This window comes from Magallana gigas, chromosome 1 (assembly GCF_963853765.1).
Source record: "Magallana gigas chromosome 1, xbMagGiga1.1, whole genome shotgun sequence".
Classification (NCBI taxonomy): Eukaryota; Metazoa; Mollusca; class Bivalvia; order Ostreida; family Ostreidae; genus Magallana; species Magallana gigas.
The window spans coordinates 47,659,273-47,687,115 of record NC_088853.1 but is presented as its reverse complement, the minus strand read 5'-3'; the positions used below and the strand labels follow the sequence as shown (position 1 = coordinate 47,687,115).

Genomic DNA, 27,843 nt, shown 5'->3' with positions numbered 1-27,843 from the left:
TATTAGCCAAATAGGGGCTAAAAGGAGAGTATATCTATGCTCTTAAAATATGGATTTTTGTGTGATCTGATATGACCTTGACTCTTCATCTACAAATATCATTCGAGGTCATTGCATATATTTTGAACAAAGGCATCATGTGGGTAAAGTATGAGGCTGAATGGAGCAAAGGGAGAGAAGATATACTCCGGACAAGGATTTTTAAAAATATAATTCTGATATGACCTTCACAGTTTCTTTTCACTGAAAATAGGTTCAAGGTCACTACACACCCTTTCACCCTTTACTCAAAAGCTCTGCTTATGTGAAGTCTGAGCCAAATAGGGGTTAGTAGAAATTATATATGCTCTCAAAAAAGGATTTTTGCATGATCCGATATGATCTTCACCCGTTACCTAGAAATTTCATGCAAGGTCACTGCACATCGTTTAACCATAGAGACACTCTGTGAGTATTAGCCAGATTGGACCAAAGGGAAAAAAGATATGCCCCAGACAAGGATTTTATATATATAATTCTGCTATGACCTTAACCTTATACCTAAAAACATGGTTCAAGGTCACTGCACATCCTTCAACCAAAGGAACCCTGTGGATGAGGTATGAGCCAGATTGGGCCAAGGGGAGAGAAGCTATGCTCCTGTCAAGCCATCTCGGATGGACAGACCGACAAATTGATCACTAGAAGGCGCCCGCATAAACATGCCTTTTTATCTAAAATAGTATCCATGCTATCTGCCCATGGTGAATAGTCATGAAAACCATTCATTAGCAGAATTTGATTACCCTTCTTTTTAAGGTGGTATGGGACATCTGTCGATATTAATGTGGATTAAAGTACTATATAATTGAAAACTTTTCACCGGTTTAGAATTTTCAAATTTTACAATATTTAACCAAAAAATAGCTTTTAAAAATATTTGAAAAGGTAAAAATTGTAAAAACCCCAGCGGGATTCGAACTCATGACTTACAGGTTCCTAGTAAACCCTCTAACCCACTGTGCTAAGGAATTAGGTGACCATTTTTGAGAAGAAACTACATGTACTTATATAATTACACTTTATTTTATTGTTTATTTCGATAAACAATACGTCACAACATGGAAGTGTCCCATATCACCTTAAACTCGGAACACCTCTGACCTAATAAGATCGCCGCATTAAATACAAAGTTTGATTTAACTCTAATTTGTTTATCATCAAGAAATTCTGCATCGCTGACAAATTAAGTTTTCTTCTGTATAATGAAATACCAATTAACTGACTATTCGGACAATAGCAAGTTTATTGTCCCATTCCACAGCTACTATTTCCCCTGGCTTTGCCACATTAAATATTTGCTGTCTTGGGGGACAATAAACTTGCTATTGTCCTCATACCCAGTAAATACTAAATAGGCATATAATATCCCATCCACCTACATTTCATGTTATATAACCTCCCGTTTGTAACCTTCAATTTCACTGTAAAGTCAACATATCTGTCATAGCCGCAAGTTTCACAATTTATTTCTGCTTCTCATGTACTTAAAATTAGGGGCCTTAATATTGCTTTTCAATTCCAACAAGAGACATCCCTCTAACTATTGGTAATCATTAAAATTCATTTCATGAATCTACGCAATAATGATAAACCTTCAAGTACAGTCACTCTCAATTTTACAAAAATATTGACGGTACTTTATCCGAAACTGTTCCTTGTATCTTTAACTTAGTACACTAACATTTTTATGAAAAGACGGTTTGTCTTAGAATAAGAAAGCTAATGCAATTCTGAGAAAAAGAATACCACATATTGCCAATTCCATTGAGGTTTAATAAAAATATGGCCATTTAAGTGAACCCACCATTTCCAATTTCCTTTAGTAAACACAGATTTACAGGGTTCTCCATAGTAAAACATCTTTATCTGACCTTTTAGAGGTCAACTTTTGTTCAACCACCTTTAAAAAGAAACCTTATTCAATACAACATATGCCTACATGATATAATCATGATAAAAGCTTCACATCACTTAGAAATACCCTTACATGTATACCCCCCACCCCCCAATCTTTTGATTTTCATAAAAAGTCATGGTTTGAAATGTTTTACCTAATTTTATGAAACATGTGGCAATTTCCTTGAGTCATTTCTCACACATATTTGAAAACAATCATCAATGATTCTAAAATGTGATCTTTATTTGTTTATTGTATGATTTGTACCATTTTAATTAACAAATAGACAGCTGTCCTGCTTGTGATTTCTTGTTTTCATGAAAAAAGTAACCTAACAATCATATTTAGTGAATATCTAATCTATTCTGATTTCTAGTCTTCTTCTAACCATGCTAAAATAGTAAGTTACAACCTACAAGTTAGACATCTGCCTTAAATTAGAATTAAATTCAAACACACCCAGGTAGCTGGAGACAGAGTTGATTTCAATGAAAAATGTTCAAATTTGACATGTTTTTCTACTTTTTTATGCATATATACCTTAGAAAGATAGAAATAGGTTGTTTCTTGTTCATTTCAAAAGTAATTATCATAGCAGATGTTATTTCAAAGTCAAATGTACATTTACATATCCTACATGTAATCTTAATGCAGACAATTAAATAGAGGGGGGGGGGGTTCAATTATGTAAACACATCTAAATATCTTTATGAAATAAAAAATAAAGGAAACATAATTGTATACTTTTATTGAAAAACAAATTTTCACAGCAATTATGAATTTCTTTAAACAGCCTTAATTTTGTTTTCATAATTTCTTATCAAACACAAACCACAACATGGCATGATGCTTTCTTCAAGTTCCATTATTGTTCATGCATTATCAGATTTAATTTGAATTACCAGTAAATAGTCTGTAGAACACAAGGAATATGCATGTGGATAGAGGTGACAGGTTAATCTTAGGAGCTGACCCACAAGAATCAACAGGTACCGGTAAAAGTCATGTGGTAACAAGAGTCTGTTTTGAGCTGAAATTAATAAAAAAAATAATTAGCTGTGTTTACATACATGTACTAGTAATAGCTGTGTTTACATTAACATATGCATAGTATTTCTGTAAAAAATACACTGACCATGCAGTGTAATAAGTATGACATATCCCAATACATGACATAACATTTAGGCAGTACAAGATCAAAAATTTGCATATCAAGTCATAATATAATATTAAAAAATTTTCATAGGTATAAACACTTATCAAATTGAGAAAGAGAGAGAGTTTGAGAGAGAGAGAGTTTATTACCATACTTGTAGTGCAACAGTCAATATTTCAATTCGTAAATTACAAAGGAATATTACCCACCGAACAGCGTCAAAGTACATGTACTGGTATTAGCTTCTGGTATACCATTTTTTATCAATTCTACTGTGTATTTTTTGTTTGCAAATAAATTTAGCGAGGGTTTTTGTTTATTTTCTTATAAATTACATGTTTTAAAAACAATACTACGTGTAATAAGCATAAAACATGTATGAGTAAACTTAATGAAGAATTTTTAATAGATTATTTTTCAAAGAATGTGGTACATTACATGTATGTCAATCTTTATAAAACTAGCGTATAATTCGTGCGCCATAAATTGCAAGTTTTTTGTAAATATCATTTACTTGCATGATAGGTATATATGGTCTAACCAAAATTTTCTTCATAAAGCTACAGCTGTATGTACCACATATATGTTTTGTCACAAGTATACATTTTAAAAAAAAATACCCAAATTCCAACAGTTTAAATAAACTCAACTCATTCTCTGATAAGTTGTGTTTTGTGCGTGCATATCTTATTTGTCTGCTGCAACAGCAGCCAATCAGCGGTAAGCTGAATCCACAAAAAGAGAGTTTGTGTTTTAGGAGCGGGTAAATTGTTTATGCGACACTGTCAAGAAAACCACACCAAATAATAACAAGAAACATAAATATTCACTTAAATGTATTCTGTTGTAAAGTAAAGGTTTTTAACACTTATTGCATCTTGCAAAACATGTGATGACCTTAATCATCTGTCATATATCTGATATACATGTATATGTAAAAGATGGGAGAAATAACGACGGAACAAACTGGGATTCGAACCTGGCCCTCTGAATCTCTAGTCAAGTGCTCTACCAACTGAGCTACATGTATCTGGCACCGGTATTCAAACCAGTCTGACCGTCACATTCCTCCCCCTTAAATGATCTTCACCCTCGAAGATCATCCCTGGCAGGATCGAGTTAACCTGTTAGTTCCAGGGGTTGGTCACAACACCAATATTGTAACAGGATGGGAGAAATAATGAAGGGATTTGAACCTGGGCCCCCTGAATCTCAAGTCAGGTGCTCTACCAACTGAGCTATCTGGCACTGGTATTCAAACCGGTCTGATCGTCACATATATAAAGAATTATTTTAAACAATGTTGTTCAATTAAAAATAACACTCGCAACCTTCAGTTTTTGTCTGTAATTAATCAATATTGGCGTGCGATCAGTTCTCGCCGAGTACCATTTCTCACCTGTGCATTGTTACGTCATTTTATCAACACATAAAATTATATACGAAAATATGATGTAACAGTGCACCAGCGAGAAATGGTCCTCGGCGAGAACTGCTCGCACGCCAGTACTGCCAGTAGTCAGATTAAAAAAGAGAATAAAAGATTACATTTAAAACATTAACAAGGACAATTTAAGTACACATCATAACTGCTAAACAAGAAAAATTATGTGAACTGGTAGAATGGTAGGCATAGTTCTAACTTGTAACCTACATGTACAAGTACATGTACCGGGTACCCGTTGGTCTGCTATACCTCTTTAATGATACAATGATCGGCATCATAAAGATATTAAAGTCATGTTTTAACTCTGAAGTCTGAAGTATACAATTTTATTTACTTGAAGTTATGTCTACAGGGTATTCATGACTACATTTGGAGTCCTCTGCACAAGAATATATGATATGTTTCTAATTAGACCCTGCTTTGAATTTTGAGTTGAAAATTCACAATCTGTTATTTTTTTAAATAGATAAATTCAGTTACCCTTTCCAGTCCCCCATGAACCTCGAGCGAGTCTAAACACCCATGAAACATGTAAAAATTACACGTTAGTAAACAAACACCCACACCATATACAAAAACATCTAACAGTGTGCACGTACTTACATGTACATCTATACTATATACTAAATTTTAACCAGTTAACAAGAAACTTTAAAAGGAGTAAAAGCCTCACCTTCTTCAGTAACATCCACATAAATCACACACTTTAATGTCCATATTTTCTCCTTTATTACTCGTAGCTTATCAACGGCTGATCGTCGACAGAAGTGTGGCTGTCAGAATTTCCTCGTAAACGATTCACACGAGAAAAATATCCTCCTTAAACAAATATGTAGTATTGTTCCCTGTGCATGTTCATATGTTTCACAACAAATTGAAAATGCATGTGTAACACCGAAAGAATACACAACTTCTCTTCTGCATTACGGCTCTCTCTTTTCTACAATGCCGTTCGTTACTGTTTACATTCAGCGCGCGCGTGTGGGGGGCACAAACAGGGGCGCCCCGACAAATAGTTGCACATAGAACGTTTAAATAATGTGTGTTCATTGAATTCATAAATGATATAGATGAAAAAAATGAAATTGAATCACAACAATTTATCTAAGACGCAACACAACGTAATGCAGTAAATGCCTGGGCCTTAATGTGGCATTTGTTCGCTTGTGTGTCTATGTAGACTTATTAACTCGTTCATGTACGATTCTCACATATTTGTTTTATGAAATTTGAAAAAAAATATAGGACAGAACTTGTTTAATTTTATACCAAATGACATTATTTAATATATTAACAATAACTAAATTATTTGTTTTTCATAAAATGATAACGATGTTTGCTATCAGAAAAATACGTGTATGAGCTGCTGACCCCTAATTATAGGGGCCAGCCCTTTTTTCTTAATTTTAAATGAAAGCTCTCGTTATTCTAAACAACTTTTGTTCTATATGTATTAACAAAATATTTTTAGTTTAAAGGTTATAATACAAAAAGCAACAAAATTTCAGCCCCGAAAAAATCTTAAACTTTGGCGACAAATAGCTCAAAAACTAACAAAGAAATTACCAAAATTTTCATGCCAGCAAAATTATAAAATGTTACCGACAATTTCGCCAAATTTCATGCATCTATCATCTGTAGTTCCCGAGATCAACTCTGGACAAAAGACCCCCCAATTTTCAATTAAAGGGCAATAACTCATAACCGGAAGTGAATTTTAAAAATTTGAAAAAAACGTCTAGAGATATTAATATCATCTACATACCCTGAAAGTTTCATAGCAATCAGACAAAAAATGTTCGAGAAATCTCGTGCACAAAATTTGCGGGAAAAAAAAAAAATAATAATAAGAAACAGTAGAATAACAGAAGGGTTTTCCGTTGAAAAACGGAAAACCCTAATAAAAAGATGAAAAAATCGAATTATTCCTGGTACGACTTAACAAAATACGAATTATTTTAAGTACGACTTAACAAAAACCTTTCCGATTTCAAGAACGACTTAACAAAAAAAATCCGAATCTGTTCAAGTACGACTTAGCAATTATTTTTGGTACGAGTTAATTTTACTTTAAATATTACGCTATTTTTTAAACCAAGGACGCGGAATCAAAATTTCCGGAAAAATCAATTTTTAAACCCCAATTACTCTGTAATGCATCGTCCGATTTTCAAACGGATTTCAGTGTCAGATTATTAAGCTCTACCAAATACATATATTTTTTTTATTTGATCAAAAAATTTAATTTTTCGAAAAATTTGAATCACTTCCGGTTTCGACCGGAAGTGACAGATTTTCATTTCTCGGCCCTATTACATAAGTAAAATGACAAATGTAAAATCGGAATGAAATGACAAAATGACTTTTTTTAATTTTTTTTTTTAAATGACGTAACGTAAAAACGGAAAGGTCGTTTTCAAAAAAACTTTAGGATCTTATATTAGAGGCATAATAGTTGCACATAATCTCTCAAAGTTTCATTTCAATCGGTTATAAACTTTTTGAGTTATAAAGCCGAAAAGGAGTCAGATACAAAAGATGTCACCTTTGACCTTCCAAACTGTGTGCTTGTTGCACCATCAAATGTCAGAAACTTAGCAATGTAAAGTTTATTCTATTTCTGTGAATATTTCCTATGTAAAATTACAATGAATAAACATGCTATTCCATCTAACTGTGAAATAGTTTCTATGCTATCTGTCCATGGTGAATAGTCAACGAAAGTATTCACCGGCAGCATTCGATTTCCCTTTTTTAAACTCGGAACACCTCTGGTATAATCCGATCACAGCATTAAATTCAAAGTCCGATAATTCTAATTTGTTTATCATCAAGAAATTCTGCATGGCCAACAAATTAAGTTTTCTTCAGGATAATAATTAATATATCTATATCTATTTACTGACAGAAAGACAGACTAAGACTGTTGTGTTGTGTGAGGATGACAGACAGTTTATTGTCCCCCTCAACAGCAACTATTTCACTTGGCTTCGCCCATGAAATAGTGGCTGTCTTGGAGGACAATAAACTTGCTATCATCCTCATACCCAGTGAATAGGTATATAATGTCCCATCCACATAAATTTCGAGTTATATAACCTCCCATTTGTAACTTGCAATTTCACAGTGTAAAGTCAACACAACAGTCTTAGCCGCAAGTTTCACCATTCAATTCTCATATACGTATTAAACATTAGGGGTTTTCATATTGCATACCAATTCCAACAAGGGAGATCCCTCTAATGATGATCATTAAAATTCATTTTATGAATCTTAGCAACACTCATAAGCCTTCAAGTACAGCATCTCTTAAGGTGGCTCAAAACACCTTGAAATATTTTCTCAAATCAGCAGAAAATTACTTGATTATGATAAATATCATAATTGATAAGAAGTGTTTAAGTCAAAAAGGCAAAAAATGTGCAAATTTGGATGAACAATTACATTTTCAAAAATTTAATTCAATAAACAGTAACAAAAGCTCCAGGCGGACTAAAACTCAAACGGTTTAGAAACCCAATACTTTAACCATTAAGCTATGACGGTATACAACCCAATCGAACGATATTAAGTGTTCAACAAAACATTTAAATCGCCATCTTGTGAAGTAGTGTCTTAAAAAGTATAAGTCTAGGTGTAGTGATGTACCTTAATTTTACAAAAATATTAACCGGTACTTTATCCGAATCGTCCCTTGCTACCTTTAACTTAGTACATTTTATGAACAGATGTCTTTGTCTTAGAATAAGAAAGCTAATGCAATTCTGAGAAAAAAGTATACCACATATTGACAATTCCATTGAGGTTTAATAAACATATGGCCATTTAAGTGAACCCACCATTTCCAATTTCTTTTACTCAACACAGGTTTACAGGGTTCTCCATAGTAAAACATCTTTACCTGACCTTTTAGAGGTCAATTGTTGTTCAACCACCTTTAATAAGAAACCTTATTCAATACAACATACATCTACATGATATTATCTTGATAAAAGCTTCACATAACTTAGAAATGCCCTTACATGTATACCCACCCCCTATCTTTTGATTTTCATAAAAAGTCATGGTTTGAAATATTTTGCCTAATTTTCTGAAACTTGTGGCAATTTCTATGAGTCATTTCTCACACATGTTTGAAAACAATCATCAATGATACTAAAATTTGATCTTTTTATGTTTCTTGAATGATTTGTAGCATTTTAATAAATAAATAGACAAGTAATCCTGCATGTGATTTCTTTTTTCCATGAAAAAAAGTAAGCTAACAATCATATTTATTAAAAATCTAATCTATTCTGGTTTCTTGTCTCTTTTTAACCATGATAAAACAGTAAGATCAACAAGTTCAACATCAGCCTTAAATAAAATTAAATTCAAACACACCCGGGTAGCTGGAGGCGGAGGAGAATTCCATTAAAAATGTTCAAATTTGACATGTTTTTTTCTACTTTTTTTATGCATATATACCTTAAAAGGATGAAAATAGATTGTTTCTTGCTCATTTCAAAAGTAATAATCATTGCTGGTGTTATTCAAAAGTCAAATGTACATTTACATATCCTACATGTAATCTTAATGGAGAAAACTGGAAAGAGTTGGGTGATTTTTCAACTATGTAAACACATCTAAATATCTTTATAAAATAAAAAATGAAGGAAATATAATTGCATACTTTTATTGAAAAACAAATTTTCACAACAATTATATTTCTTTAAACAGCCTTAATTTTGTTTTTCATAATTTCTTATCAAACATGAACAAACCACAATAGGACATGATGCTTTCTTAAAGTTCCATTATTGTTCATGCATTATCCGATTTAATTTGAATTACCGGTAGATAGTCTGTAGAACACAGGGAATATGCATGTGGGTAGAGGTGACAGGTTAACCTCAAGAGCTGAAACCACAAGAATCAACAGGTAAAAGCCATGTGGTAACAAGAGTCTGCTTTAAGCTGAAATGAAAAAAAAAATTAGCTGTGTTGACATACATGTACTTGTAATAGCTGTGTTTACATTAACATATACATAATATTTTTGGAAAAAATACACTGACCATGCAGTGTTATAAGTATGACATATCCAAATACCGGTATATGACATTAACATTTAGCCAGTACAAAAACAAAAATGTGCATATCAAGTCATAATATCATACCATTAAAATAATTTCTTGGGTATAGACATATTAGATTGGGAGAGAGCGAGAGCAGGAGTGAGAGAGAGAGTTTGTTTTACTTGAAGTGCGACAGCAATATTTCAATTCATAAACTACAAAGGAATATTACCAATACAAACATGCAGTGTCAAAGTATAAGCTTCTGGTACGTGTATACCATGTTTTGTCAATTCTACTGGGGTTTATTGCGAATAAATTTAGCGAGGGTTTTTTTTTCTTACGAATTACATGTTTTAAAAACAATACTATGTATAATGCGCATAAAAATGAGGGATTAATAATACATGCTCATTTTAAAATTCAATGCACTTTGGATTTCTTTTACAAGATCGAGATATTTTTGTCACAAAATTAAGTTGCCCTCTGACAGTTTCAGTCTTTGCCAAGATTAAAAGAGAGAGAGAGAGAGAGAGAGAGAGAGAGAGAGAGAGAGAGAGAGAGAGAGAGAGAGAGATCTGGGGCACATGCAGTAAAAATTATTTACATGCTATGTAGATGTGATATGCATGTAAAGCTTACCTAAAATGAATCAATATGTATAAAAGATAATCTAATCTCTCAAATTACAATGATTCTGTGAAATACTTATATCTTGAGAAGACTGTTTAATAGATATCATGGAACATTGACCTAAATTCTGAGCTTGATATAATTTGAAATTTGAGACTTTTCATCTCGCACTCTGTTTTACATGCCTGTTACACAAGCAATAACCATATATAACAGAGAGCGAGACAAAAGGTCTAATTTTAATTAGATTGAATATTTACTTTGTCAAATATATCTATTTAATTAAACACAAGCATGAGTTTTTTAATTTAAAAATTAAGTGAAGGCGATATGGTAAAGATCTGCTATATTTAAATATTTAGGGTAAAGTTATCATCATGCAAACATGCACTCTAATTACAACATTCTATTCTTGTGTACCTTAGGACTCCCACCGCTTTTAATTTTAAACTCTTCATGCAATTTACTACTGATATCCTCTCTTCACTTGCCTCGGATAGTCTTTTAAACACAATCACCAGTCCCGTAAATTCATGTGGTCCATTTTGTTTACATGTAAAAATGGCGACTCTCGATCTCGATGTAAATTCAACATACTTGATTTTCCGAGGTCGGTAGCGTGTTTCGGAGAAAGTCTGAGGCAAATAAAGAGTCGATATCAATAGTAAATTGCATGAAGAATTTAATGGTACTAATGTTTTCACAGAATTTGCGTATAAATAAGGTAAATCAGTCCAAAACTAGCGCACGTTTTTCTGCGCAATAAATATACATGTACAATTTTTTCAATGGGTGGCCCTGTAGCTCTCCGGTCTGTCAATATTTTTTTCCCGAAGAGCTACAGTTCTGCAGCTACCGTGAAAATACACTGGACAGATAATATTCCGAGATTCCGCTGACTCTAACGCCCGCTTTTATATTGTGAAGTACTTCAAAAGCGGAGGTAAGAGTCAGAGGAATCTCGGATTAGATTGAAAAGTGCAAATACTTTGAAAAGAAAAAGTCAATACGACATATCCTGTATTGAAACATACCTTTATAATCTGTCATAAGTTAGTAGAGCTGAAATTTCCACTATCGACGTCATGCAGGCCATGCTTCTTTTAAAAATGTAGACACACCGCTATCAGCTGTTTGTTCGCAGTCAAAACATGGCGAGTTGAAATGGGGAATCGTACGATAATTATTTCGATTAAAACTAATAAGACTAATAAAAACTAACAACGTAATTATCGATCGAAATAACGAAATTGTATCAATAAACACTTTAATTAACTATTAAAAAACAGAGTCCGGTTTTATGACCTGCACGAATTGTTTTCAGCAGGAGTTACTTTCAGTGTGAATTTTACACTATTTTTTAAACCAAGAACACGGAATCAAAATTTCCGGAAAAATCAATATTTAAACCCCGATATCTCTGCAATGCATCATCCGACTTGAAAACGAATTTCAGTTTTGTATTAAGCTTTGCAAACTCTACAATATGCATATAATTTTGTGTTTTATATATAGTTTAATTATCAGTACGAATTGTTTTCAGTAGAAATTACTTTCAGTGTGAAATTTGCACTATTTTTAAAACCAAAAACACGGAATCAAAATTTCCGGAAAGATCAATTTTTAAACCCCGATATCTCTTAAATGCATCATCCGATTTGAAAACGAATTTCAGTTTTGCATTTAGCTTTGCAAACTCTACCACATGCATATAATTTTATTATTCGCTCAAAAAAATGAAAATTCCGAAAAATTAGAATCACTTCCGGTTTCGACCGGAAGTGACAAAATAATTTTTTTTGTAAATTTGCCATAAGTAAATCCGCAGATTTACAATCACAGAGAATTTCAAGTCTTTATAAACAACCGTTTACGAGAAAAGTCCTGGACAAAATCACTTTTTGAAATTTTTAAAAATGACGTAACTAGAAAACGGAAGTGACTTAATGACTGAAAGTTTAAAATCTTCAAGGGACAAGTATTTAACATTTTCCCTGATAATTTCTTGCAAATCGGTTGAATAGTTTTTGAGATATAAAGCAAAAAAGAAGTCAGAAGGAAAAACAAGAAGAATAATAATAATAAACTAGAGCAAAGCTCGTTGCAAAGCAACGAGTGGGTTTTCCGCTAATGTCGAAAGCAACGCTAGAAGTACGTCTAAGAAGCAGAGTTCTTAATCTAGTAACAAAGAAACCTAAGTACAAAAAGATAGAAAAAAACGAATGATTCTTGGTACAACTTAACATAATCCGAATGTTTTTAAGTACGACTTAACCAAAAACCCTTAACCATTTCAAGAACGACTTAACAAAAAAAAAACAATGTGTTTAAGTACGACTTAACACATTTGACTTCATTTTAGGTACAAGTTTACTTTACCATGAACTAACATCTTTTTTCTTAATCCAGAATGCAAAATTAAAATTTACGTAAAAAATCAATTTTGTTTAAAACATAATTCTGAGCAAATTTTCCTCTTCACTGCTTTTCAAAGGGTTGACCTTTCGTACTGTGTGCTCGTTGCGTCATTAATTGTCAGAAACTTATCGATGTAAAGTTTACTTTACTGTACCTCTGTGAATATTTTCTATGTAAAATTACTATGAACCAGACAACATTGAAATGGTGAACATTTCAAAGGGCCCCGCTTATGTTATTTCAGAGAATTCTGCTTTGACCTTGACCTATAACTTGAAATTTTTCAAGCTGGCATAGAACTTTTAATTCAATTTCATTCCCCCTAACATACATGCATTTTTGTTCAATCTGACCAAGATTAAGCTTAATTGGAAAATAATCTACTGTCTAAAACTAATTTTAAAAAGATCTGCTATAACATCACATTGACATACTTGGTTCAAGGTCACTGCACGCCATTAACCACTTAACTCTGTAAAGGTAAAATATTAGCCAAATAGGGGCTAAAAGGAGAGTATATCTATGCTCTTAAAATATGGATTTTTGTTTGATCTGATATGATTTTGACTCTTCATCTACAAATATCATTCGAGGTCATTGCATATATTTTGATCAAAGGCATCATGTGGGTGAAGTATGAGGCTAAATGGAGCAAAGGGAGAGAAGATATACTCCGGACAAGGATTTTTAAGAATATAATTCTGCTATGACCTTCACAGTTTCTTTTCACTGAAAATAGGTTCAAGGTCACTACACACCCTTTCACCCTTTACTCAAAAGCTCTGCTTATGTGAAGTCTGAGCCAAATAGGGGTTAGTAGAAATTATACATGCTCTCAAAAAAGGATTTTTGCATGATCTGATATGATCTTCACCAGTTACCTAGAAATTTCATGCAAGGTCACTGCACATCGTTTAACCATAGAGACACCCTGTGAGTATAAGCCAGATTGGACCAAAGGGAAAAAAGATATGCCCCAGACAAGGATTTTATATATATAATTCTGCTATGACCTTAACCTTATACCTAAAAACATGGTTCAAGGTCACTGCACATCCTTCAACCAAAGGAACCCTGTGGATGAGGTATGAGCCAGATTGGGCCAAGGGGAGAGAAGCTATGCTCCTGTCAAGCCATCTCGGATGGACAGACGGACAAATTGATCACTAGAAGGCGCCCGCATAAACATGCCTTTTTATCTAATTTAAAATAGTATCCATGCTATCTGCCCATGGTGAATAGTCATCAAAACTATTCATCAGCAGAATTTGATTTCCCTCCTTTTTAAGGTGGTATGGGACATCTGTCGATATTAATGTGGATTAAAGTACTGTATAATTGAAAAATTTTCACCGGTTTAGAATTTTCAAATTTTACAACATTTAACCAAAAAATAGCTTTTAGAAATATTTGAAAAGGCAAAAATTGTAAAAACCCCAGCGGGATTCGAACTCATGACTTACAGGTTCCTAGTAAACCCTCTAACCCACTGTGCTAAGGAGTTAGGTGACCATTTTTGAAAAGAAACTACATGTACTTATATAATTACACTTTATTTTTAAATTATTGTTTATTTCGATAAACAATACGTCACAACATGGAAGTGTCCCATATCACCTTAAACTCGGAACACCTCTGACCTAATAAGATCGCCGCATTAAATACAAAGTTTGATTTAACTCTAATTTGTTTATCATCAAGAAATTCTGCATCGCTGGCAAATAAAGTTTTCTTACCAATTAACTGACTATTCGGACAATAGCAAGTTTATTGTCCCACTCCACAGCAACTATTTCCCTTGGCTTTGCCTCGTTAAATAGTTGCTGTCTTGGGGGACAATAAACTTGCTATTGTCCTCATACCCAGTAAATACTAAATAGGCATATCATATCCCATCCACCTACATTTCATGTTATATAACCTCCCGTTTGTAACCTTCAATTGCACTGTAAAGTCAACATATCTGTCATAGCCGCAAGTTTCACAATTTATTTCTGCTTCTCATGTACTTAAAATTAGGGGCCTTAATATTGCTTACCAATTCCAACAAGAGACATCCCTCTAACTATTGATAATCATTAAAATTCATTTCATGAATCTACGCAACAATGATAAACTTTCAAGTACAGTCACTCTCAATTTTACAAAAATATTGACGGTACTTTATCCGAAACTGTTCCTTGTACCTTTAACTTAGTAAACTAACATTTTTATGAAAAGGCGGTTTGTCTTAGAATAAGAAAGCTAATGCAATTCTGAGAAAAAGAATACCACATATTGCCAATTCCATTGAGGTTTAATAAAAATATGGCCATTTAAGTGAACCCACCATTTCCAATTTCCTTAAGTAAACACAGATTAACAGGGTTCTCCATAGTAAAACATCTTTACCTGACCTTTTAGAGGTCAACTTTTGTTCAACCACCTTTAAAAAGAAACCTTATTCAATACAACATATGCCTACATGATATAATCATGATAAAAGCTTCACATCACTTAGAAATACCCTTACATGTATACCCCCCCCCCCCCCCCATCTTTTGATTTTCATAAAAAGTCATGGTTAAAAATGTTTTACCTAATTTTATGAAACGTGTGGCAATTTCCTTGAGTCATTTCTCACACATATTTGAAAACAATCATCAATGATTCTAAAATTTGATCTTTATTTGTTTATTGTATGATTTGTACCATTTTAATTAACAAATAGACAGCTGTCCTGCTTGTGATTTCTTGTTTTCATGAAAAAAGTAAGCTAACAATCATATTTAGTGAATATCTAATCTATTCTGATTTCTAGTCTCCTTCTAACCATGCTAAAACAGTAAGTTACAACCTACAAGTTAGACATCTGCCTTAAATTAGAATTAAATTCAAACACACCCAGGTAGCTGGAGACAGAGTTGATTTCAATGAAAAATGTTCAAATTTGACATGTTTTTCTCCTTTTTTTATGCATATATACCTTAGAAAGGTAGAAATAGGTTGTTTCTTGTTCATTTCAAAAGTAATTATCATAGCAGATGTTATTTCAAAGTCAAATGTACATTTACATATCCTACATGTAATCTTAATGCAGACAATTAAATAGGGGGGGGGGGGGATTTTTCAATTATGTAAACACATCTAAATATCTTTATGAAATAAAAAATAAAGGAAACATAATTGCATACTTTTATTGAAAAACAAATTTTCACAGCAATTATGAATTTCTTTAAACAGCCTTAATTTTGTTTTCATAATTTCTTATCAAACACAAACCACAACATGGCATGATGCTTTCTTCAAGTTCCATTATTGTTCATGCATTATCGGATTTGATTTGAATTACCGGTAAATAGTCTGTAGAACACAAGGAATATGCATGTGGATAGAGGTGACAGGTTAATCTCAGGAGCTGACCCACAAGAATCAACAGGTACCGGTAAAAGCCATGTGGTAACAAGAGTCTGTTTTGAGCTGAAATAAAAAAAAAAATAATTAGCTGTGTTTACATATATGTACTAGTAATAGCTGTGTTTACATTAACATATGCATAGTATTTCTGGAAAAAATACACTGACCATGCAGTGTAATAAGTATGACATATCCCAATACATGACATAACATTTAGGCAGTACAAGATCAAAAATTTGCATATCAAGTCATAATATAATATTAAAAAAATTTCATAGGTATACTTATCAAATTGAGAGAGAGAGAGTTTGAGAGAGAGAGAGTTTATTACCGTACTTATAGTGCAACAGTCAATATTTCAATTCGTAAATTACAAACGAATATTACCCACCGAACAGCGTCAAAGTACATGTACTGGTATTAGCTTCTGGTATACCATTTTTTATCAATTCTACTGTGTTGTTTTTTTTGCAAATAAATTTAGCGAGGGTTTTTGTTTATTTTCTTATAAATTACATGTTTTAAAAACAATACTATGTGTAATAAGCATAAAACATGTATGAGTAAACTTAATGAAGAATTTTTAATAGATTATTTTTCACAGAATGTGGTACATTACATGTATGTCAATCTTTATAAAACTAGCGTATATTTCGTGCGCCATAAATTGCAAGTTTTTTGTAAATATCATTTACTTGCATGATAGGTATATATGGTCTAACCAAAATTTTCTTCATAAAGCTACAGCTGTATGTACCACATATATGTTTTGTCACAAGTATACATTTCTTAAAAAAATACCCAAATTCCAACAGTTGAAATAAACTCAACTCATTCTCTGATAAGTTCATTGTGTTTTGTGCGTGCATATCTTATTTGCCTGCTGCAACAGCAGCCAATCAGCGGTAAGCTGAATCCACAAAAAGAAAGTTTGTGTTTTAGGAGCGGGTAAATTGTTTATGCGACACTGTCAAGAAAACCACACCAAATAATAACAAGAAACATAAATATTCACTTAAATGTATTGTGTTGTAAAGTAAAGGTTTTTAACACTTATTGTATCTTGCAAAACATGTGATGACCCTTAATCATCTGTCATATATCTGATATACATGTATATGTAAAAGATGGGAGAAATAACGACGGAACAAACTGGGATTCGAACCTGGCCCTCTGAATCTCTAGTCAAGTGCTCTACCAACTGAGCAACATGTATCTGGCACCGGTATTCAAACCAGTCTGACCGTCACATTCCTCCCCCCTTAAATGATCTTCACCCTTGAAGATCACCCCTGGCAGGAGTTAACCTGTTAGTTCCAGGGGTTGGTCACAACACCAATATTGTAACAGGATGGGAGAAATAATGAAGGACCAAACCGGGATTTGAACCTGGGCCCCATGAATCTCTAGTCAGGTGGTCTACCAACTGAGCTATCTGGCACTGGTATTCAAACCGGTCTGATCATCACATATATAAAGAATTATTTTAAACAATGTTGTTCAATAAAAATTAACACTCGCAACCTTCAGTTTTTGTCTGTAATTAATCAATATTGGCGTGCGATCAGTTCTCACTGAGTACCATTTCTCACCAGTGCATTGTTATGTCATTTTATCAGCACATGAAATTATATACGAAAATATGATGTAACAGTGCACCAGCTAGAAATGGTCCTCGGCGAGAACTGCTCGCACGCCAGAACTGCCAGTAGTCAGATTAAAAAAAGAGAATAAAAAATTACATTTAAAACATTAACAAGGACAATTTAAGTACACATCATAACTGCTAAACAAGAAAAATTATGTGAACTGGTAGAATGGTACGCATAGTTCTAACTTGTAAACTACATGTACAAGTACATGTACCGGGTACCCGTTGGTCTGCTAAACCTCTCTAATGATACAATGATCGGCATCTTAAAGATATTAAAGTCATGTTTTAACTCATAAGTCTGAAGTATACAATTTTATTTACTTGAAGTTATGTCTACAGGGTATTCATGACTACATTTGGAGTCTTCTGTACAAGAATATATGATATGTTTCTAATTAGACCCTGCTTTGAATTTTGAGTTGAAAATTCACAATCTGTTATTTCTTTAAATAAATAAATTCAGTTACCCTTTCCAGTCCCCCATAAACCTCGAGCGAGTCTAAACATCCATGAAACATGTAAAAATTACACGTAAGTAAACAAACACCCACACCATAACAAAAACATTTAACAGTGTGCACGTACTTACATGTACATCTATACTATATACTAAATTTTAACCAGTTAACAAGAACCTTTAAAAGGAGTAAAAGCCTCACCTTCTTCAGTAACATCCACATAAATCACACACTTTAATGTCCATCTTTTCTCCTTTATCACTCGTAGCTTATCAACGGCTGATCGTCGACAGAAGTGTGGCTGTCAGAATTTCCTCGTAAACGATTCACACGAGAAAAATATCCTCCTTAAACAAATATGTAGTATTGTTCCCTGTGCATGTTCATATGTTTCACAGTACATTGAAAATGCATGTGTACACCGAAAGAATACACAACTTCTCTTCTGCATTACGGCTCTCTCTTTTCTACAATGCCGTTCGTTACTGTTTACATTCGGCGCGCGCGCGGGGGTTACAAACAGGGGCGCCCCGACAAATAGTTGCACATAGAACGTTTAGATAATGTGTGTTCATTGAATTCATAAATGATACAGATGAAAAAAATGAAATTGAATCACAACAATTTATCTAAGACGCTACACAACGTAATGCAGTAAATGCCTGGGCCTTAAAGTGGCATTTGTTCGCTTGTGTGTCTATGTAGACATATTAACTCGTTCATGTACGATTCTCACATATTTGTTTTATGAAATTTGAAAAAAAATATAGCACAGAACTTGTTTAATTTGATACCAAATGACATTATTTAATATATTAACAATAACTGAATTCATTTTTTTTCATAAAACGATAACGATTTTTGCTATCAGAAAAATACGTGCATGAGCTGCTAACCCCTAATTATAGGGGCCAGCCCTTTTTTCTTAATTTTAAATGAAAGCTCTCGTTATTCTAAACAACTTTTGTTCTATATGTATTAACAAAATATTTTTAGTTTAAAGGTTATTACACAAAAAGCAACAAAATTTCAGCCCCAAAAAAATCTTAAACTTTGGCGACAAATAGCTCAACAACTAACAAAGAAATTACCAAAATTTTCATGCCAGCAAAACTATAAAATGTTACCGACAATTTCGCCAAATTTCATGCATCTATCATCTGTAGTTCCCGAGATCAATTCTGGACAAAAGACCCCCCAATTTTCAATTAAAGGGCAATAACTCATAACCGGAAGTGAATTTTAAAATTTTGAAAAAAACGTCTAGAGATATTAATATCATCTACGTACCCTGAAAGTTTCATAGCAATCAGACAACAAATTTTCGAGAAATCTCGTGCACAAAATTTGCGGGAAAAAAAAAAAATAATAATAAGAAACAGTAGAATAACAGAAGGGTTTTCCGTTGAAAAACGGAAAACCCTAAAAAAAACAATAGAATAACAAGAGGGTCTTCCGTTGAAAACGGAAGACCCTAATAAGAAACAGTAGAATAACAGAAGGGTTTTCCGTTGAAAAACGGAAAACCCTAATAAGACAATGTCGCCTACCTGTGTCCCAAAGTATATACAGGTAAAGTCTACCTGTGACCCAAGTTCAAGTTCATTTATTCGCTCAAAACCATTTCAAGCACATGGTACATGAGGACAAAAATAACATTAAAATATACATATAAATTGGTCAGAGGTAAACATATATTAATATAAAGGTTATAGAGTTAGGAAAAGTTATACAAAGTGAAACTCATGGAGGACAGACTACCTCCCAAAGTATATACAGGTAAAGTCTACCTGTGTCCCCTTAGAGGGCCCCATAATTGCCTTGACCAATTATTATTTTTAATTGAGGAGTAGGCGTTCGGAGAACACACCGTCTTTGATGTCTAAAAAATGAAAATCTGATATAATTGCACAATGTTGTTTTAAGAGGTTAACAGTCCTTGAGACATGACACTCTGTCTCTTTGAAATCACATATAGAGTCCGAAAAGTGTCAATCACTAAATAAATAAGTAACTTTGTAAGAAATAAACTGTTAGAAAATATTACGAAACAGATGTTGAATTTTAAAAGTAAAGTTCAAAATAAAGTTATAATTAAACAGTGAATTTTGCACGGTGATAGATGGAAAGAATTTAAGAAGGATTGGGAAAAAAATACAGGCAGGAAAAAATTCAGAAAAATTATCTTTAAAGGCGCAGTAGAAAGGGTGTAAAGAGGCCATTGTTTAAAGTGGATTTTTCATGGTAGGGGTTATTTTAGGGGCCATATCTCAGTCCCCTCTCAATTGATTTTCCTGTAGTTTGGATATGTTCTTGGACTAGGGTCATTCTATAGGTATGCTGTATTTGTACTCATTTGAGCCGGTGGAATTTTTTTATATGATTTATTGTTGTATGAAGGAATAAGAGGGAAAAATAATTGTGGTCTGTGTCTTAGACTCTGGGGTAAGCGAGTCTACTTCCGGATTTTGTTGCATTAATTCTTTGTTGGTTTTAATTTTAGAGTGCCATTACTGTTTCCAGTTTAAAAGGATCAGAAGAAGACATTAGAGTGAGTACAAGCTTATCTTTTAAAAACAATAAAAAAGATAGATGAGCTAGCGCTGTAGCCATCATAAAACCTCCGTTTGGAGGGCGAAGCCAATATAAATGGGGCTATTCTCTTTAGAGAAGTAGACAGGCATAGCCTACATCCAATTCTCTTCGCAAGTTCTCAAATTTTAATTCTGGAAAACGTGTAAATGTCGGAACCGAAGACGGTCTACGCTTCGACCCATGTTTTGACTCCAGTTTCCCTGAATTTTCGTAACAGACTTATTATTTCTCCATTTTAAACATTTTAAACGAATTCTTTTTTTTACTCAGAGTTTTTCACAGGAATGAAAAGCAGATTTCTTATGGAGATTCATATCTTTTTTCCATTTGGAAGTCTCTTGGAACACCTCACTTCTATTCATCCATAAGTGCCAATCAATGATTGAACTAACTTTTTAAAAACAAAATGGGGCCAATATTGCAGTGTCCATGAGCTGAATTTTTTTTTCAGCCCTTAGTACCCCTGATTCAACTCTCATTTTTCACTAATTTTCTTATACGTGTGTAACAGGATGGGAGAAATAATGACGGATCAGACCGGGTTTCGAACCCGGGCCCCCTGAATCTCTAGTCAGGTGCTTTACCAACTGAGCTATCTGGCGCCGGTATTCCAACCGGTCTGACCGTCACATGTGTATACCATGGTATACAGTAAAACTCTGTTATAGCTAAGTCCTAGGGACCAATGGAATTACTTCGTTACATCCGTAATTCCTTATATCCGTATAACGTATTTGTAATTATAATGTCTATAGCGAATTCACTATATACAAGTTTTCTTTCACCAGACTATAATTTTTGCTAATTGAGGCCTAAAATGAAAATTCATTACTTTGATACCTTTAATAATCGGATTGCGAATTGAAAAAATTATATGAAAATACATTCATTCAAACTATTTTATTAATTGGTAGTGCAAAGTTTTTTAAACTGAAAAGAAATTTGTTATATCTAGGTGCTAAATTTCTTTATTATTCACCTCTACGGGACTCAAAATCAGTTCGCTATATCTGTAAATTTCCTTGTATTCAAAATGGTTATAACCATAAAATTTTGCAAAGATTTGTTAAGAATTTTACCGTGGATTCCTAAAAACTTCGCTGTATCCGAAAAATCACTATATCCATGTTCGTACTAAACGAGTTTTACTGTATACATATTACGGTACCATTAATCCTCACTTGGTGAGGTGGGCAATTTTCACTGTATTTTAATAAAATAAAAATATTTTCCACCTCAATGATGTTATATGGATGCATGGGGCATGGATGGGCCCCTTTCTAATAGCTGTTGACAATCCATGCATTCATAAAATCTGCTGACCCCACTGGCATTCATCCTCATGTCTGGAAAACGAAAGACGCATTATGCTAAGGTGTCAGAACTTCTTAAATAATAAATTATTATGAAAAGGTAGATTGTTCAATGTTGGCATCCAGGCAATGGCGTATTATAATTCATGTTGGTCTGTTTTTCAGGTACTCTCTGTTCTTTTGGACCACATGGCAAGACAACCCACTACCGCCTGTGTAGCTGTTGATTTTGAAGCGGGTATCTGGAAAACCGTACGAGAGACAATAAGTAAGAGTTATTCGATTGTCATAAAATGAAGAACTTTTGAAAATGAAGTCCACTTCTGAATTAATTCTGATTTTGTTGTGGTAACACCAGAGACAAACTTTTCAGTCATCCGATGTAGAATTATCCGTATTTATGGAATGAAGACATTTGTTTTTGGAATTTTTGTTCTTTGATGCAGTTTCTAAATCAGATATAACTATGAACATGCTTACAACATAATATACACATGAAAAACTTTGATCTCTTTTAATATCCCAAAGTCAGACATTTTTTTGAAATCGACCCTTATATAGCTATTTAGAAACGATAGGGTTTTTTTTTATATTGATTTAAACATCATTAATATAGTCAAATAAAAAAAATTAATTCATTTAAATACAAAAATAATAATAAATCTACCGGGGGACAGATCAACCAAAATAATGTGTACGTTAACATTATACCAGGGAACAGTTTGACCGAAGTTGGGGATGGGTTTGATCAAAACTAAGGGGCGGATTTGCATTGTATATATAATTATACGATGGGACGGTTTGACCAAATTTTGGGGATGGATAAGCCAGAATATAGGGGACGAATTGACCTGGGCGGCTTGATTTGGGTACGAATTGACTGGATTTCAGTCAACAGTGCCCCAATTAAGGTACATTTAGGGATTTTTAATTATATTTCCTGTCACCTACATGTAATGCAAGGGTTATGGCTTGGGGGAAGTACATTTGTCTTATTATTTTATTCTGCTCTTGAATTTCAATGCAAAAAATAAGTAAATTCACATATCGAGAAAAGAAAAAGAATGAAGCTGTCTATCAAAGTTAAGATAATGTGTAAGCAGTTGGAAAGAGTTCAAAAAGGGGGAGGAGGGTTACACCAGTACATGTAAAATGAATTTGGGATAAATGCCAGATGGTGATGTTTAAACAAATGTGGAATATTGAAAAGGTTGAACACTAAAAGTGATAGAGATTAATGGGTTTTTTCTCTGTGTCGAAGTTCATGAAGTTATCTTAAAGTTTTATGTTTTGCATATTTACTATACATTTGGTGCGCATTGCCAATCGAGTGTGTATGAGAGGTGAATGAGTGAATCTATGAATGAGTTTTGATTATTACCGTTAATCACGTGAGGATTCTGTTTACGTGCCTATCTTGAAAGTTAACAAATATGGGAAAAAATTTTCCTAATAGTCTTGCACCTTTTCTATATCAGGTCATAGAGTCTATTATGATCTTAAAAGTTTTCGCCAACATTATATGTTTCATAATCCTTTTAATTTTTAAAGATCTTAGGGAGAGAGATGGTTGTCATAAAAATATTTTAGTTTTTTTCCCTCCAGAATGAAAATTAATTATATATACATATGATTGCTTGACAGTTCCATGTTTGGGCTATGGTACTCAGGTGATTGTGAAGGCCTACTGGCCTCTTGTAAAGTTGTTAAATAATAATATTTTTAGCCTCTTGTTCTTGTAAATTTCAGATGCAGAGATAGCCCGCCAACGTTCCTTAAAGCTGCCCTATACCCTAAATAAGCTGTGCTATAAGCTGCCCAGTGGCAAGACAGTAGTTATCAAACTTGTTGACAATCTGAGATCTGCTCAGAAAGAACATAGCAAATCATCTTCCTCGACCCAGCAAGGAAATGGGGATGAATCCTCCTCATGTGATGAAATCTGTTGTTCATCAATTAAAACAGCGACTTCACAGGAGAACAGCAAATCTAATACGGAGACGACTGCAGTGAAAAGTGAAGATGGTTTCACTGTAATTAGACGGGAAGGTTTAAAAAAAACTAAGTTTAATGGTAATACATGTGCAAATAAAGATAAAGGGATATCGAACTCTACTGTTGAAAAGCTGGCTAATGAAAATGTAATCTGGAAGCAAGAGATTAGCAACTCAAATACCATAGACCCAAAACAGAATCATCCAGTAAACTATCAGTGTATTCCCAAGGATAGAAATAATGATAGTCAGGAAACTGCAGAGTCTGAAGTGCCTAATTTGGCAAGTAGAAAACAACCAGTTGTCCTCAAGAGAAACCTTTCTCACAGTCATGAAACTGCAGGGTCTGCAGAGCATAGATTTGAAAGTAGAAAACAACCAGTGGTTGTCCTCGAGAGGATAAAAGTGGAATCTAATTTTACGGTTTCCAACATACCTGAAGAGTTGGGAAAAAATATGCAAGAGGGATGCAGTGAAAACATTGGGAATATAAACCTTTCTGAGGACAGTGTTGCAGGGACTTTATTGGACGTAAACACTGAAGAATGTTCCACTGAATGCTCCAAGCAGGGATTGTGTTTGAGAGGTGTGAAAAAGCATTATACCCGAAGTAGTGTTCAACAGAAAACTAAACAATCAGAAGATGAAATGTTGGGAAGTAAGATAGATAGTGAGGACTTTTTTCCATTCGCTTGCAAAAACTGCAACTATACTTCAAAATTTAAGCATGGATTGAAAAGGCACATGAAATTACACATGTCTGATCGACCTTTCGTGTGCAAGATTTGCGGGAAGGGATTCAAACTTGCTCAATACTTGTCTGAACACAAGCGAACACACTCGAAGGAGCGACCATACTCGTGTGACTTTTTTCCATTCGCTTGCAAAAAGTGCAACTATACTTCAAAATTTAAGCATGTATTGAAAAGGCACATGAAATTACACATGTCTGATCGACCTTTCGTGTGCGAGATTTGCGGGAAGGGATTCAAACTTGCTCAATACTTGTCTGAACACAAGCGAACGCACTCGAAGGAGCGACCATACTCGTGTGAGCAGTGTGGGCGATGCTTCTCTCAATTTAGCACCTTGCAGAAACATAAGACAATCCATCAAGGGCTCATGGAGCGGATCCAGTATAAATGCTACACATGTGGCAAGAGCTTCTCTATGGCAACTAGCTTGCGCCGTCATTCGAAGATACACGAAAATCTTGAGAGAAAGGTCAGAATGTTTCAAAATATCAAAGAGAAAAAGTTAACTTTCAACTCAACTGTAGATGACCATCAAGGAGAATTCGAATGTGGCGAGTGTGGGCGCAAGTTTCTCAGAAAGGACGATGTGATGAAACACATGTTGAAACACACTGGGGAGTCAATGTACACATGTGAAGTGTGTGGGAAGGGTTCTGGCAGCAAGCAGGCTTTACAAAAACACATCAACATCCACACTGGGGATGATATAGAGTTGAATGTTACTGGGTCCTCATCTTCCAGCTTCTCTACGGCATCTTCCTTGGGGATGCACGAAAAATCTTACTGTGGATGACCATTAATGGAAGTTCGAGTGTGGCGAGTGTTGCTGCAAGTTTTTCAGAAAGAACCATGTGATGCGACACATGATGACACACACTGGGGGGTCGATAAACATTCACGTGTGTGGGAAGGGTTATAACAGCAAGAAGTCTCTACAAAAACATATCAACATCCACACTGGGGATGATATAGAGGTGGATGAGGATGACACAGGGTCCTCATCTTCCAGTGACTCATGAGGAGAGGATGACTTGTATTACTGATAAAAGTTACCTTTATTCTGTAAAATACAATGGTAAACTCCACCTTTTTACAAAGATATAGAATTTTAATAGTTTATTTTCCTGCCGGGAAAGTAATGTCTTTTCATGAATAATGATAAAGGAAGAGAAAAATTGACCTCATTGTGCAGGTCCGCAAGAGATCAGGTGGCCATTATTGTTAGTACGATTACATATCCGTCTTGATTTGTAATATGCTTAACAGTTGTTAATGAAATATATATACATGTATTCTGAGTTTTAATTTGTTTATAATTCACGATGCCATCATTTTGCATATTTAAATAAATTAACACTCATACGAACTGAAAATAGCCCTTAGGGGAAAACACATCACTTGGGTCATTGTAGGTTTTTGGTTTTTTTGTTCGAATTCCTAGATAGGACCAATTTATGATAAACTAAAAAAAAAACATGTCATTTCCTTCGTGAAACTTTAACAGTTATAAAGGTGTTGGTCCTTCAATCGCCAATTTTGAGCTCACCGAAAAGAAGTTTTTGTTGCAGGTCCTGCATCTAAATTATAACTTGTCCTATCTTCACCAAACTTGTATGGATCATGCATTTGGACCTACTTATGGATTTGAAAGACTAGGATGTTGAATTTGGACCATGAATTTCAAATGCTGGAGGAGATTAACGTTTTTGGAGCAGGTTAAAGTTTTTAGAGCAGGTGCCATTTGATGATTAAATCTTAGTTATAACTGGTCCTAACTTCACTAAACTTGCAAGGATGGTGCGTCTTATGATACAGATGCACCTGAAAGGCTTGAATGCTGAATCTGAGCCATAGGTTTTGGATGCTGAATGAGGTTTAGTTTTTTGGAACAGGTCACATGTTTAATAGATAATAGTACTACAATGTATTTCAAACTTGCATTGTTGATTTAACTATAATACATGTACAAATGAATCACAGAGGTAGCTTCCAGAGCCTGAACTCCATTATCAAGGATGCTAGTAAATAAAACTACCTCACTCAAGCCAGCTTGATAGATTTGTTTGTTGTTGAATGATATAACATGATTTCTATGATATAAAATTCTATAGAATTCTATGATATGATACTAACACTATTGTTTTATATGATACAATATTATATCTTGTATAATATTGTAAAACATTTCATGATAATATATGATACTGTATCAATTTTTTTGTATGTTATGATATTGTATCATGATATTGTTTTGTATTGTATATTATGATACAATTTTGTATAATATGAGATTGTTCTATATATAATTGTATCACATGATATTGTTTCATATGATATTGTAATATTTAAGAAATAAAGAACGGATATGGCATTATATTTGCATACATACTGTTCGTTTTCTTGTATATATAGTGGATATTTTTAATAACCAATTAATGTCAGGAGGTACGAGTGTGTACATGAATATGTTAAACAACAAATTAACTATAGTTACAATTTATATAAGGCAAAAGTCAAGATTTGAATTTAATAAATGTTCTTGTATATATATACAAACTGGTAGTACAATATTCTATAGATTATTTGATGACATCTTTATTTTTTTATCTTTTGTATTTTGGAGAGTGTTTACATAGGCTTTGCCTGTTACCCAATCCATTTGATTTCTCAATAAAATATGTTTTTATTATAAATCTTTGTTACGTAATCGTTTTAAGCGTTATAGTTATACCAGTAATTGTAATTACCAGTATGAAGGTAACTTTTATAAGAAATCAAACATAATTTGTATTTTACTTGTCATTCAAAATTGATGCAAATTATATTTTATTAATAGTTATATCGTGTTATTTCTATTTCAGTGTTTTTATAAGTTTTTGAAAAAAAAACTCTACAACAGAATTCTTACTAAATAAGTCCTTTACAATATTTCAACCAAACTTGGCATAATGGGGGATCGAATTTGTAACCAGATTGCCAGCTTGGCTGTATTTTAATCCACACGTAGTCATGTACTCGACAAAGATGA

At 33.6% G+C, this 27,843-nt stretch overlaps 1 protein-coding gene and 1 long non-coding RNA gene across 3 annotated transcripts; one reads left to right on the top strand and one right to left on the bottom strand.

Moving 5' to 3' along the window:
- Positions 1–9,201: 9,201 nt before the first annotated feature.
- On the bottom strand, positions 9,202–14,152 carry LOC136270663 (uncharacterized). 2 transcript variants are annotated; one of them, XR_010708513.1, is made up of 2 exons: positions 11,267–14,152; positions 9,202–9,498 (listed from the first exon to the last, which is right to left on the bottom strand). It is a non-coding gene; the product is annotated as an uncharacterized lncRNA (long non-coding RNA). The 2 variants fall into 2 exon arrangements; XR_010708514.1 differs by lacking the exon at positions 11,267–14,152 and adding an exon at positions 10,653–10,693.
- An 8,050-nt stretch (positions 14,153–22,202) lies between these two features.
- Positions 22,203–27,333, top strand: LOC105334157 (zinc finger protein 345). The gene is given in 3 exon segments (XM_066068989.1): positions 22,203–22,334; positions 23,816–25,607; positions 25,609–27,333. Coding segments are annotated over 3 exon segments (2,097 nt in total). The 5' UTR covers positions 22,203–22,255; the 3' UTR covers positions 25,835–27,333.
- Positions 27,334–27,843: the final 510 nt, after the last annotated feature.